Source organism: Eleginops maclovinus, chromosome 20 (genome assembly GCF_036324505.1).
Source record: "Eleginops maclovinus isolate JMC-PN-2008 ecotype Puerto Natales chromosome 20, JC_Emac_rtc_rv5, whole genome shotgun sequence".
Classification (NCBI taxonomy): Eukaryota; Metazoa; Chordata; class Actinopteri; order Perciformes; family Eleginopidae; genus Eleginops; species Eleginops maclovinus.
Genome location: NC_086368.1, coordinates 12,889,227 through 12,903,465, shown reverse-complemented (window position 1 = coordinate 12,903,465; position 14,239 = coordinate 12,889,227). Strand labels below are relative to the sequence as shown.

Sequence of the window (14,239 nt, the reverse complement as noted above, 5' to 3'; positions counted from 1 at the left end):
ACGTAAAAATCTTGTTTCTTTAAAATGATCAGCTTAAAGTCAGTGCTTACACGCTACCTCTCTTGGTTCTCCATCAACATGCAAGTATATATAAAATAGGGGTACACACTCTTTTTTGTCTCCACTGTAATTTCAGTATATTTTTTGCAACAGAATTAGTAATAGCAGTGAAAAATCCAACACATTTCAAGTGGAGTGAAAAAAAGACAGTGAAATAATGATATGTACACAGGATCTTCTTTATTGAAAGGAGTTTCATGAGATAACAGTACTGTTTCTCAGCAGCTACAGAAAAGAATACTGCATGCACTAAATCACACGCCTTTAACAAACTCACCAACGCACACATGTACAAACAAACACATTTTGCATCTGTTTTCTTTTTTTAACCACTCCACCTCACCATCTTTGTCAGAGTTATATTTCTGCATATTTAGGCTACAGTATCACATATGTTTTACCTTGCCAGATTTTTTTTTCTGTTTGTGTACAATTACTGTCAGACAAACATAACAATAACACTGCAAATCAATTCTACAATCATCCAAACATTTACAGAACAGTATACAACCATAGGGCATGTCAGGAGCAGCTGTTTTCGTTGTGGTTTTCATTGATTAACAGAAAATTGACAGAAAAGGTCATTCACATTCAACGCATGGTTTCTATAGGTTATGCAAACACAGTCTACTTCAGACAGAGCATGACACTTCTCAAGTTCAACGTCCTTTTTTACCCCTTGTGAAGAGGTACAAAGAGAAAAAGCATAAACAAAATACTGTGATAAAGTGCTTCATGCATTTCTAAGTCTCAATATAATGAAAATATTCTGGTAACGCTTCAGATTACAGCCCACAATTTATTAAATGCAATAATTTAGTTTGTACAAGGCATTGTAAAATGTTCACCGGGTAACTACACACAACAAATCGGGGGAAGAACAGAGACAAGATGTATAGGAGTATAGCAACTTTATGTTGAAGAGCGTTTATGAACATAAGAGAAAACAAGGTTAATACATGGAATAGTTCAAATACAGAGCATTTATTCAGATGGGGGACAAATATGTCGCTGGGAAACATAAACTAAGGCTTTACAGCTTCTGCAGTCATAGCTATAAAATATATTAATGTATACATTATATTTTGGAAAATAATGGTAACAAACTATGGAATCCATCAGACAATTTAAAATTGTGTTGGAGAAGACACTTGAAACAGCAGTGGAGCTAAATGCTTACATTTTTCCCTTGCAATAAAAGTATTATAGTTTACTATGATGAAGTGCCAGACAAACCTTGGCTCTTTTTCATGACATGGCAACAAATACACCAAGCCTGCTGGTCCCCTGTCTGTAACAATTCATTAAAAACATACTTTAGGTGTAATTTATTTCTAGATCCCCTCTAAACACAAACCCTCTGACTTCGTCCCCTGTGCCTATACCCAGTAAGCACACTATAAGTATTCTGAATGATTTGCACTATATCTGCAGGCTGTAATAGAAAGCTTTACGGGTCTGTTTTGTTAAAAAGTAGTGCCGAAAGTCAAAGAGTGAGAGAGTCTGCTAAGAAGATACAGCTCCTTTTTCTCTCCCAACACATATAGCACGCACACACACACACACACACACGCACACACACCGTCATCCTGACTGGTTGATCAGGAATTTCATGAGAGAGTTTGAAGGGCATTTTAACCGTAGTGTGTAAACTGTCAATCAACTTATCTGCTCAGATAACTCAGACTGCACCCAATAGAACAGGATATGCAATACATCTATATTTTGGGGTCAAAAGTCAAATTATTGCCTGATGAGGCACTAGCTGTGAGTGTGTGTGTGTGTGTGTGTGTGTGTGTGTGTGTGTGTGTGTGTGTGTGTGTGTGTGTGTGTGTGTGTGTGTGTGAGAGAGAGGGATAAGACAGGGCTGTAACAGAAGATAACCTAGAGTAACCCTTACTTTATGTTTCACAGACCGCCTCTTTAACTGACTCACTTCAATCAGCGCTTTGGTTTCAATCTGAGGAGAACGATAATCCCCTGCTCAACAAATTCATATTGGATGACATTTTCATTCAATGATAACACATTGGAAATCTGAAATTCCAAAACATTTCAAGCACACATCAAAGCATATGCAAACGTTTCACATTCAACAACTGCTATAAATCAAGAATATATAGCATATAATTCACATTTAAAATAGGACAAATGATAAATAATATATATATTTCTTTTAAACTAGAATTAGCAGTATAAAAATATTTGCTACACCATTCCTTTTTTCCCACTCTGCCATGCTTTCGATTGACACGATAATGACTGAATATCTCACAGACAATCCCTGACAGGCAGGTTTTGTATGATTTACAGTTTAAAAGTCTCTCTACTAGGAGTCAGTTTTCTAAAAACAGGAAAAATATGTTGTATAATTAACTTTTTTATTTAAGTTGCTTTTCAGATAAACCAGTGCGGTGTACCAAGGTCCAACATGCGGTGACGACGTTAACCACTGAAAATGTGAGCGTTTCTATTTTAAACAATCTTAACTTAGTACCTTATTGACCATACTTTCTCTGCTTGGTGAGATAGCACTACTACCAGAACCATCAAACCTTATAAGTTCTTTACAAAAAGTGTGACTTATTTGTTATTCTATAGAGATACACACTTTTTTGGCTGACAGTTGTTTTCTTTATTGAACTAGAGGAAAAAACTGTGTAATATGGAATGTAAGTATCTGAAATATATCCTCAAAGGGTAGCAAAATACAAAACTGTAGTGTCTTGAAGAGTCTTGAGGAGATACAGACTGTATATGCAGCATAAACTTAATTGTCCTTTGTTTATTTGAGTACAAAAGGACAAATGTGGTAAATTGTCTATTGTCTAAATTAAGGCTTGGCCAAGTTTTAACTGTGGCAGGTGTTCATATGTTTAGTTTAGTGTTGCTCTACCTACATGTCACGTTACATGTCATTGTTACTATGACTACTGACAGTTTTCCAAGTAGAGTATAATAACAAGCCAGGTGTTTTGTTAATGGGAGAGAGACACAAATGAGCAATATTTATATAGTGCAGTGATATTCCATATTTTCTTATTGTCAACAAATGCCACCAAAGACAAAAAACAACGATAAGTATAGAAGTGAGTGATTAGTAGAAACAGGAATCTAAAGCCTGACATATAGTAGCTGCTTCCTCTGTGCAAATGACTTCCGTTGTTACAAAAGCACGCCGATGAGAAACACTGCTGCATTGAATAACATATTTACTCATTACACTGTAAAGGGCACGGCCACTTACTTTGAATCAATCCCACATACACCATCCTGCTGCTGTCAAAACTCTACAACACTCACATTATTCTACGGCTGAAAATAGTCCCTTACAAATGCGCTATTTATTTATAGTTTAGAAGTGCTTCCTAAATAATACAGTGGCTAGTTGTTCCAAGGAAAATTAAGCCTTTTAGTACGAATGAAACAATCTATTCAAGGTATGTTTTTAAAGGATTAACGTATTTTTCAGAATAAGCTTGAGACTGAAAGCCACAGGCAGGCTCGGCAGGTAACACAATACTCAGGCAGAGTACCAACTGTTGGTTTTTGGAGGTTTGTTGACAATTAGCAAATATTTAATTATACCGCCCTTATATATTAAACTAAATTCATTTAAGAAAGCCCCTTACATTGACTTAGAGGACATTTTAGACTGAAAAATGTCATGTTAATATGTACCCTCACTTGCTCTCTTCCTATTGCATGTTATTCCCAAGAAAAGCTGAAGACCAACATCAAAAAACAACATGCAGTCAAAAGTGTAGATATTAGTAACGTGAGCTTGAGGTTCACTGTTTTCATGTTGTACATCTTGGAGTTTTCAGATCCATTTGCATGTTTTACAATGCTATTAATGATAAAGTCAAACATTAGCTTACAGTTGTCCTGGTTTTATGTCCAGTGTGATACCATCACTGAGACAAACAGCACACACTAGTGGTTACTTACAGCTCTGCACTTTCTTTGTGGTCCCTTTTCATGGGGGATCGTGTGCAGCAATATCTATTATTTTAAGCTGCCAGGTTGTGCATTAGATATGCAGTGCTTGCCATGGATCTTATTGATACCCACATACAACCCACATCATTTTACAAGAAGAAAAAGGAGGAGCAAGCAGGGGAAGGAAAGGGGACACAGGAGAGATAAAGGTCTGTTTACAGCAGGTGAGGATAAGAGGGGAAGGAGAGGAGCGGAGGACAGTGATCAGCTGCATGCAGATTTACAGAGGAGGCCTCAGAAGAAACGTCTGCCTGGAGAGAGAAAGACAAACAGAGAAACAAAAGTAAGAGCAGCTGTCAGATAAGTTTGAGAGAAACAGGGAGCGAGAGACAGCAGCCGGTGAGTCATGCAAGAATAGCCATAAGGAACATGTCTCAAATCATCTTATTTTCGGTGTCTTCACTGAGAGCTTGTTGTGTTTGGAAACTGCATGGAACACTCTGGGTCCAAACTTAGACTTCTTAGGACGTAAAACAGACACTGTGAAACACTTGCCCTGACATTTCGCCAGAAAGCGCTTAGAAAGCAGTCTGCAGGTGGAGTGTTATATAAGGTGTCAGCAACATTACAAGTTCTACCTAAAGTAGAATATGATTAAGGATTGATTTAAGTAAAGCCTTATTTCTGAAAATTGAGTCTGAAGTTTCCAAATAAATGTTGTCCTTGAGACAGGTGATGTTTAATATTATTAACTTGAACTACTGAATAAAGCCTGTGACAGGAAAAGTAGTAGGATGTAAAAACCCCAAAGCGATATTCATTTTATTCTCCATTGTCATATACTGTAAGTCTTACCAAGATATTTTTTTGTAATCGTCTTTACACCTCAGCTGGGATTTAAGAAGCAATAGCAAAAAACAAAAAAGAGTGTTGATCTAAGACAGACTCTATTGTTTGGTATGTTTGTGCCTTAAGTGCCTCACAGTGCAGTCAGGGCCAGAGTTGTTATTTTTAGCATGGGAAACCTCACCAACACCCGTCCTTTCACACTGGCAGATGGCAGGTTTTCTGTTGTAAACTCTGCAAACCACCTGAGGGCCCAGACCCAATAACGAATGATGTTTTTATTCTCTAACACAGGTTCTGCTCCCAACCCAATAGATTCCTACTAATACTGCTTTAATATTTGATGAATAAATGAACACGAAAGCTAAATAAAGACCTTGTGGAACTCAAAGTATGAATCAATCTGCATTTTTCCAAGTAATAACTGATGAGCAGGGCAGTTAAATGTAGAAGTCCAGGGGGTCCATTTTAACATGCAACATTAAATGTATCATAGCAAATACGTACAGCCCATGCATTAGCATTCAAGAGCTGTGTACGGAAAACCTTTTTTAGATTCAGTAATTTGAGATTTGTGAGTTTAATGGCACTTCTCTGAACCATGATTCATGATAAATGAAAGAGTTGCTGTTCTTTCAGTTCTCTTACCTGCTCAGGACTATTAGCTGGCTGTGGCCTCGGGATGCAGGCCGAAGAGTTTGGTTGGATCCTGATTGTCACAGACGTCCATTCTGGGCACAGAATTCACATTCAGACACATGCTTTCCAACACATCAGAATCACAGACGGCCCCGGCACCAGCACCAGATTCATGAGTGGCAGCAAGCGGTGACGGCACCCAGGGGGAAGCAATGAAGCAGAGACACAACGTGAGCGAAGCAAATCAGTGATGTTATAGTCATTAGTCTTAAAACACAAAGGGGATCAGTGCCTTCAGGAGTGTGTCAGTGCCATGCTTTATAATGATGTATGCTTATCAATGACTGTTACCATCTTGGCAGCACTCATTTGAAGTAAATATTGCATGACATTTATTTAATGTTGCAGTAAGGCCATCAGAAGGTGTGTGATGAGGTGTAAAATAAATCAGTTTCCAGAAAATCCTACAAAAGTTACATTTCAGAGGTTTCTGTCGACAACATGGAAGCTTGCAGTAAGACGACAACAAATAGCAATGTGTGTAATCAAAGAGGGTGCAGCAGTCTTACCTGTTGTCATTTATATCTGTGGTGTTTCCTGTGGACAGAAAGAGGTGCATAAGGAGGCAGGCAGGTGCACAGTGAGAGGGTTAGTGGTGTGCAAATTAGTGAAGAAGTGGCATTGACAAAAGCGAGCAAGTTTTATTGAAACAGCCAAACGCCTTTGGAGATATAAGGCTTTGAAAAAGCAGCTGCATAATGTGTTGGTTCTCAAACAATAAAGTCTTCATGCACAAATTAGTATTTGCGTCATTTTCCAACAACCCATATGTGTATTCCCCTGATATTTCAACCAAATAAGCTAGGAGAAAACATAACAGCAGCACATTTTGCAAATACAGGCTGCAGAAACTATTAAAGTAAGGGAAAGTTTTTGGTCATGCTCAGCAAACTATTGTTAACGTCTTTGGACCGTTTGCAACTATCCAGTATCCCCTCCACCTGAACAGTTTTCTCAGTGGTATAAAAACATCTGCTACTAAATAAAAACAGTGTCATTTCATGCTGTTTCTATAAATAACCAATGTTTTTATTATCCTGAAGAGGTTTATTATTTGCATCATTGCCAGAGATTGCTTGTGAGGAATGTATAAACATGAGTCATTTTACAATTTTGAGTAAATAAACAGCCAATAGAAAATCTATTACGATACAGCTAATAGTAATACTACTAACAATAACAAAGTGCTACAAATTGAAACTATTGAAATATTCATACTGTATATTCCTTCCACTCAGAGCTTTGTTGCATAAAACGAATGCCCTATAACAAATGTCATACAGGTAGACCAACAGTGGCACAGATTAGCACTTACATTAATAAAAGCGCAGCATTATGGCTTATTTTGTAATTCCTGGATCAGTTATATTCTTTTTATTACTTGCATTCATTTTCTAGGTGGTTTAATGGCCACTGCTATGCCAATTTTCCTTCAGGTACTGGAGAAAAACAATCTATAAAAGTTCTTTGTTTTCCCTCAGCTACCCTGATTCATCTCACAAAATATTTACTTTTAATGTGTCAAACAACATATTGCCATCCAGACATATCAAGATGTTTCAGCTGTTTTTCAATCGTCACACATTAAGGAGTCTACGTGCACTTATTCACTGTAATTTATGGCAGAACGTTTACTTAATGTGTGTGCTTTAACTTGATGAGTTGGCTGGTATCAGGGAGCCTCGCGCCTGACTGGATTAATCTATTTATAAAAAAATAAAATTTGCAGTTAATAAAAGTCTTATCCTTACAGGAACTGTCAGGGCTAGACCTCAACAGACTCAATACTGAAAGAGTAAGTCATATGAGGTACAGGCCTGCAAAGCTATTTGGCCTAGAGTCATACACCTTTCCATAAGCACTTTTTGAAATGCATGACACTCAGTGGAATTATATCCCAGAGCAAAAATGACTTGAGAGGGACCAGAAAGAAATGTACCTCTGAATTTGAATTGCATTACAGAGAAAGAGCACTTTGATTAAACAATGCCATATGACCATTTTCTGAAAGAATACTGGATAAAATGATAACAATTAAATATATAAAAACTGATATTGTATCCTTTAATATAACAAATATTCCAGATCTCTTGAGATGAATCATAGCATCTAGGCAGCTGTTGGTATTAAAAAGAGTATTCTTATGCCAAAAAGAGACAAATGAGTGTTTTTCTCAGTATGTTGTTTTTGTTGGCAGTGGTGAAAACCATCTGGGGAAGCAACAAAGTAAGACCAGCCTGATGAAATTATTTAAGTGTTCACTGGATAGTACAGTCTCACTGATATTTGTTATTTAATAAAAGAAAGGTGCATGTCGCAGCAAAGTGAAATGTTGGCTGTGCCCCAGTTTGTGACTTTTATTGACACTCCTGGGGAATTGAGGAGGCGGGGTGTTGTTACACAACTCTACAACTGTCATCACTGGGTCAGGGGCTGAGGTGGGCACTCAGCCTGTCTGGACGCCTATCTGTCGGCTGAGTAATGACTCTGTGAGGCTAATCTATCTCCTCCAGAGTCGCCTGCTGATGAGAGCAGACACAAACATGAGGGTGCAGAAAAGCCTCAACTAGCAGCAGCAATGTCCTCAAAAAAACGAAGTCTGTATTCCATAAACAAATGGAAAGTTTATCCTGAGGTCGTTGACCTATACTGAGCCTATTACAAGAAGATGAAAGCAAAACGACAACAAAAACACAGCAGGCTGGATTGATGGCAGCAGGCAATCATTGTAAACTGCTTTAACAACCACCACTCTGTAAGGGTATATAAATCATCATTCAAACATAATGGCTGGTATGAAAACATACCAGCCATTATAGCAACCACTAAAAATAAAGAGGTCCTAATAAAAAGGGAATGTAACCTTTGTGATCTTGATCATAATATTTCACATTATAATAAAAAGGTACATATGACCAGGGCTCACCGTTTTCTGAATCGAGCATCTCTGCCGTGTTCTTGTCTGCCCGACTCTGTGGTTCAACACGAAGCCTTCAAACAAGAAAGATGTTTATGTAAATGTAGCCTCTGGGATTTGAGTTTCAAAATCATTGGGAACTTGAAAAAGAAAAGTGTACCCAAGTGCTCACTCTGCCACTAAATAATAAATCAATGTTAAATCAGATTCACTGACTGCACGAAAGAAATGGCAACATTGATGCAAGACTCAATAGAACACAAGTATACTGGTTATTTAATGTGCAAACTTTGTCCCCAGAGGACTGTAAAACGAGAAGGTGACCTACTTGCTGCATGGTAAACTCAATATAGAAGTAGTGCATATGATTACAAAACTTTAAATGACTTATGCAAGCTGCAAAGCCGACGTTTTCTTTAATCAGAGATGCAAGCTCTGTATTTATTCTTGTAAACAGATTTAATTATGTGTTTTATTTATCCTGTAAAAAACATTATGTGGCAGACTGTCACATGACACACTCCCACAGGAGAACAATTATCCCACTCCTGTGCACAGAGTGGGTAGAGCCTGATCTATTTCAAAACCGCGGTGTGAGAAATGTGTTAAATACTCTGGACGAAGGTTGAGAGTGGCTGAAAGGTTAGAGTAAAGAAATGCTTTTTATATTGGTTCTTATTCCTCAAGAGTGAAGTAATACTGGTCTGCATCTCAACCCATTTAGATGCCTTTTCATAAAACAGATAAAACACAATGCTTTGGTTGTATGCATACATCTATTAACACACTAAAGTATTACACTTTGTAAGCAGTGTACTAGTACTCAGAACACAGGTAGTTACAGATACAGTATCGTTGTAGGAGAAAACTAATGATTTGCTCTGAGCATGATCTTTTTATATTTTTCTTACTTTTAAAAGGTTGGCAAAATAGTCTTAACTTAAGATCACCTTCCTAGCAGTTTCCAGAGCTTTTTCTCAAGCAATAAACTGCATTGTCTCCACTATCAGCGGATGTCATGATAACTGCCCTGCCAATACAAAGAATCTCTGTAAATAACTATGAAGTTGTAAAAAATGTAGAAGTCCAAACCCTTATGTACAAGGATGTGTATAATCACCTGTAGTATATTACTCCATGTTGTTAAATGATAAATTCTACACATGCAGCTGGATTTGCTCACATGTTGTCCTGAGCGTCGCTGTTCTGAGCATCGTTGTTGTGGGAGTCGCTGTCCTGAGCTTCGTTGTCGTGGGCGTCGCTGTCCTGAGCTTCGTTGTCGTGGGCATCGCTGTCCTGAGCTTCGTTGCCGTGTGAGTCGCTGTCCTGAGCATCGTTGTCGTGAGAGTCGCTGTCGTGTGAGTTGTCGACGTGTGGGTGGGGGTGCTTGGTGGGGCTGTTCTGGTTGGAGTTGGCCTCAGTTAACCTTGGTTCACTCTCTGGTATAGCAGGAGCAGCAGGGTCAGCTTCTTGTTTCATGTTGCTGTTGTGGAAATCAGCTTTGCGAAAGGCAACGGGGTGATCGCTGTAGCCTCGGATGTAGAAGGGGTTGGTGGGAGAGCATGAGTGACCGGCACGCACAGGCTTTGCTGTTGGAGATAAAACAGAATGATTTATTGATTTATCCATCCAACCTTAAAAGACAGAACACATCATAGTTATGCTGCCCTGAAGCTAACCTGTCGTCTCTAGCACGAAGTAATGTGTTTAATGTGACTTGAATACTGAGAGTATGTTAAAGTCCAAGTGAAATTGGCTGCCACCTAATATAGATAACCTTTATTTAATCATTGGAAACCAAATGACTGCCATGCTCTCCTTCACAAAGGTGCCCTGCAGATAGGCAGAAATAAGTTGATCCAAATCACAAACATGAACACACATCTTGCAAGATCTTTTTTTTCTTTCTAACTTTGAATACAGCAACTTTAATATACACCAACATATCACAGTTACTCTGAGGTGCTTTAGTATAATCCCCATGGAAAATCATTATTCATAAGACTCTCAAATCAATAGCTATTTTTTCTCACAGCAGCATAGGCATCTCATTTCTTTCACACAGAATTCCAACGCATGAGTCCAATTACCTTCAATAGACACAGTGATGAAGCAAGTCTTAGTGATTAAAATGGATTACAATGCTTTCTAATGCATTGCATTTCCCTCGAAAGAGCTCATTGTGTAAATCCTTTGGCAAATAATTCTGCCCACAACCATCTGTTTGTTATTATATATTATGTAGTCATGCACCTGAGGACCTTGCTCAGGCATGATTGGGTGGAGTATGAGTATAGAGGAAGAATATACAGTAGGTATTGGAAAATCAAATAATGGATGTTGCCTGTCATGAAAAGGATGCTTGCACCATGCTCAAAGATTTTAGTCACAGTGCATTGCAAGTGCAAATTTCACATCAGAAAAGATGAAATGGTGGGGACAGATAGCTGTGGAGAGAACTTGTATTTTACATATTGTTGATTTGCATAAATCTAAACAGAACATTGAGACATGTCTCTTTATGTCATTTGACATTACTGTTGTAATAAGATGCATACTGTAATAAAACATACTTTTTTAAAGTTAGGGATACCACATGAGTTTTAATGGATATTGTTCAATTGGCTGAAGGGAAAATTATCCATCGCATTTTCCATAATATAAAATGATGTATTTTTCTTTAATTAGAATATCTTCAGACATACACATCCTTTTGAAAGCATTGACATGCACTGGCAGAATAATTCACCAAATTATAACATACAAGATGGAGTCATTTGAAGTGGTGCTGCACAGTATAAATGACTGTGATTTTTTGGAGAAGTAATAAAAGCCATACTTAAGCGATTGAGAAAGACTGTAACATGCCTCTACATGACCTTAATGGGAGGGCTCGTAGACATGAAAACAGTTCAGTGTGTGTGATTTGATGGTGGACTGAATTACCTAAGATGCAAATATACTGTATTATAATTGCTTATAGAACAAGTACTGAGACAATGGAAAGCAATTCATGTCCTAAACAGGAATGTAATTGTGCATAGTGCATATTAATACCTACAGATCAGATTTTAATAGAAAGATTCAAAGGATCACTGACTACCCACACAGTGGAAGATCATTTTATTAAATAACATAGCTTTTACTGAAATGTAATATAGCGTGTAGATCACTGCTGATTGCTGGTCAATTATTCTGAACTATTTTCTGAGTCTGTGAGCAGGATGATGTATTACCTATTTGTGCAGCATGGGGCCGGCGGAAGGGATTGCGAACCCTCATCACATCTTTGATGCGCTCCACCTCCTGCTGGTAGCGGTGGCGGTCCTTCATGGCTCCTTCCTTTGCCTCCTTCAGTGCACCCTCCAGCGCCTTAACTCGCTCAGCTGTAGACCGAAGACGTTTCTCCAGTTTTGGAAGCTCACAGCGAAGATCTGCATTGTCACGCACCAGCTGTCACACAGAAAAAGACATAAACCCGGGGATTAACTTGCTTTCTATTTTTTTCTACATTTTCTTTCACTTCCATAGGAAAATTACCCTCCAGATTTTCACTGTTAGAGACCCAACCTTTTGTCCCCAAGAAGAGAAAGGGAAGGTTAAGCATACAACAACAGATGTAGCAAAGTGACCTCACAACTGTCTTTACCTGAAACATTTATATTAGATGGACCCAAATAAATTCAGCGGAATAAAAGTGCCTTAAGAAAAAATTGTCCAAGAAAATACAACTCCATTTCTCATCCAGTCATCCAATTATTCTGTTGAATCTGGCAAACCAAAAACAACAATAACATTTCATTTTGTGGGGATTTAAAGAAGAAAAATGACTGGATCATTTTCTTATGGTCTTGAAGTTGGTATTGTAATAAGCGAAGAACCCAGAACCAAGCATCAACTGTTAAATCTGTATTACTGAAATGTTGTGTTGTAAAGGTTGTCCAAAAAAGAGTCTGTGGAAGTAAAGCATTAAACTGATGGAATTTTTCATCCCCACCAATATCTTTTTACACGTTTTTTACAAGAGTTGAGAGACACAATCCTGTGGTGCACTTTGGAAAGAATAATACTCTTTGTGTCCAAGTAATCTAACAGGCCAGGATCCTAGATTCAGGTTTGGCAGTTCTATATTATTGTTTGGTGGTGAGTCATTTTGAAGAGAAATGGGAAATAGAGGCAGGACTCCTATTTTCCAATTGATGTAATAAGAGAAATCATGACAGTTGAGAGTGTTTGCAGATGGAAATACTGTTGGTCAGTACTGTTTCTGTACAAAGGCAAGAAAAATCATTCAGAACACAGCCCCAGCCGCTGTCCACTGCCTGTCTTAGGTAGTCTTATCACTCTCCACTGGGAGTTCGTTGATTTATGACCATGACTTTCATCTCCTTTCCTACAGTATCAGCAGGGGGTAGATGGGATGGAGTCTCCCAGCAGCCACTTTAGGATTGGTTTTCTGACACTGCTGCAGTGCAGCTCTCACCAATCTGCCAGCACGAGTTTATGTGCCGGTCTGCAGAGCGTTTAGCACATCAAGACTCGCTCCACTGCTGTAGTCCATTTAGGAATATTAAAGTTAGATGTGTATGTGTGTATGTGAGTGTTTGTGTCTCGTCTTTTTGAGCACAAGGTTGACTTTGAGAGATGGTGTGCTTCAGATTCAGAGAGGATAAAAGGCGTGTTTTATGTGCACCTGCATGATGAATTATTTTGGATCTATCAAATCTAAGCGACTGAGTACTGGGCTTCCTCTCCTAGAAGCAGCGTAGTTTAACACCTCCTGCTGCTCTGTTCTCAAGGAGACTTATATTTTAAGTTGCAGTAGCAAAATGATTGATGGTGCCTGCTATACACTTGAAAATAGGAACACAATGACAAACAGTGCACACTGTTCTGTATTTTAATTTGGCTCTGCTCATATTTATTCTATCCTGTCAAGAGGTTTCAGCCCAACTCTGCTGTGCCATGGCACGGTGATAATCACATTTCCAGGCTGAGGGAAATCCTATTATTTTTCCTAGTTTTAAAAGAAATGTTTGATGGATAAAAAAATGTCTGTCTTTTACTATGATTTATATTTTAATGTTGGCTGCTCATTGTTACCTGTTTGTGAACTTTTGTAAGCTGGTCGAGGTTGTTTTCAAGAAAGGAAATCTTCTGTTTCTGAGTGATATATCCCCCTCTCTCATCAAGCTCGAGCTGTGCACTCTGTGGACACAAACAATAGAGAACTTTCAACCTCTCAAATACAGCAGTTCCAAAAAGTAAAATGCATACAGTCCAGGTTAAGTAACATGTATTCTAGCTACAATGGTTAGACGTGGAGAATTAAAGATTTTGAGTCTGTTGTTTCTGTCTTACTTTTCTAACACGAGTTGTGAGGTCTTGAACGAAAAGCTTGCGGAGGTTGTGCAGGGTGTAGAGCTCACGAGCCTTCAGAATAAAGTGAGAGAGGAAATAGTGCAGTTAAAGCAGTTAGGGAGTATTTAGTGGATCATTGGCCCGTGAGGGAGTCAAGCGAATCGTGACAGCCAATAATGACTTACAACAGTGTCCTCCAGCCCTTTGAGATCCCGCTTCGACTGCTCATGTCGCTCATGGAGAAATCTATACATAAACAGAAAGATAAATAATTAAAAAAACCTCTCCCTACACCACATTTTTGCCAGAATAATTAATGAATTAAGAATAAATGCAACATAGACAATCTAATTCTGGCTCCAATCTGCCATCTGATGCAATACGCTGCAAAGGGCAGTGCAGCCAGAAACAGAC

The 14,239-nt window shown here is 38.4% G+C and overlaps 1 protein-coding gene across 3 annotated transcripts in view; it reads right to left on the bottom strand.

The window, feature by feature from the left end:
• Positions 1–265: 265 nt before the first annotated feature.
• Positions 266–14,239, bottom strand: part of kif5ab (kinesin family member 5A, b) — a 57,202-nt gene continuing 43,228 nt past the window's right edge. Inside the window, exons 21-29 of one of the 3 annotated variants that reach the window (XM_063911168.1) lie at positions 14,011–14,071; positions 13,826–13,897; positions 13,568–13,672; positions 11,701–11,917; positions 9,648–10,053; positions 8,474–8,538; positions 6,057–6,084; positions 5,497–5,609; positions 266–4,313 (exon numbers count right to left, since the gene is read on the bottom strand). In XM_063911168.1, coding sequence (XP_063767238.1) covers positions 5,510–5,609; positions 6,057–6,084; positions 8,474–8,538; positions 9,648–10,053; positions 11,701–11,917; positions 13,568–13,672; positions 13,826–13,897; positions 14,011–14,071 — 1,054 coding nt within the window. In that variant the 3' untranslated portion in view covers positions 266–4,313; positions 5,497–5,509. The remainder of the gene's footprint in view (positions 4,314–5,496; positions 5,610–6,056; positions 6,085–8,473; positions 8,539–9,647; positions 10,054–11,700; positions 11,918–13,567; positions 13,673–13,825; positions 13,898–14,010; positions 14,072–14,239) is intronic. The other 2 variants (XM_063911169.1, XM_063911167.1) reach the window with 2 other exon arrangements.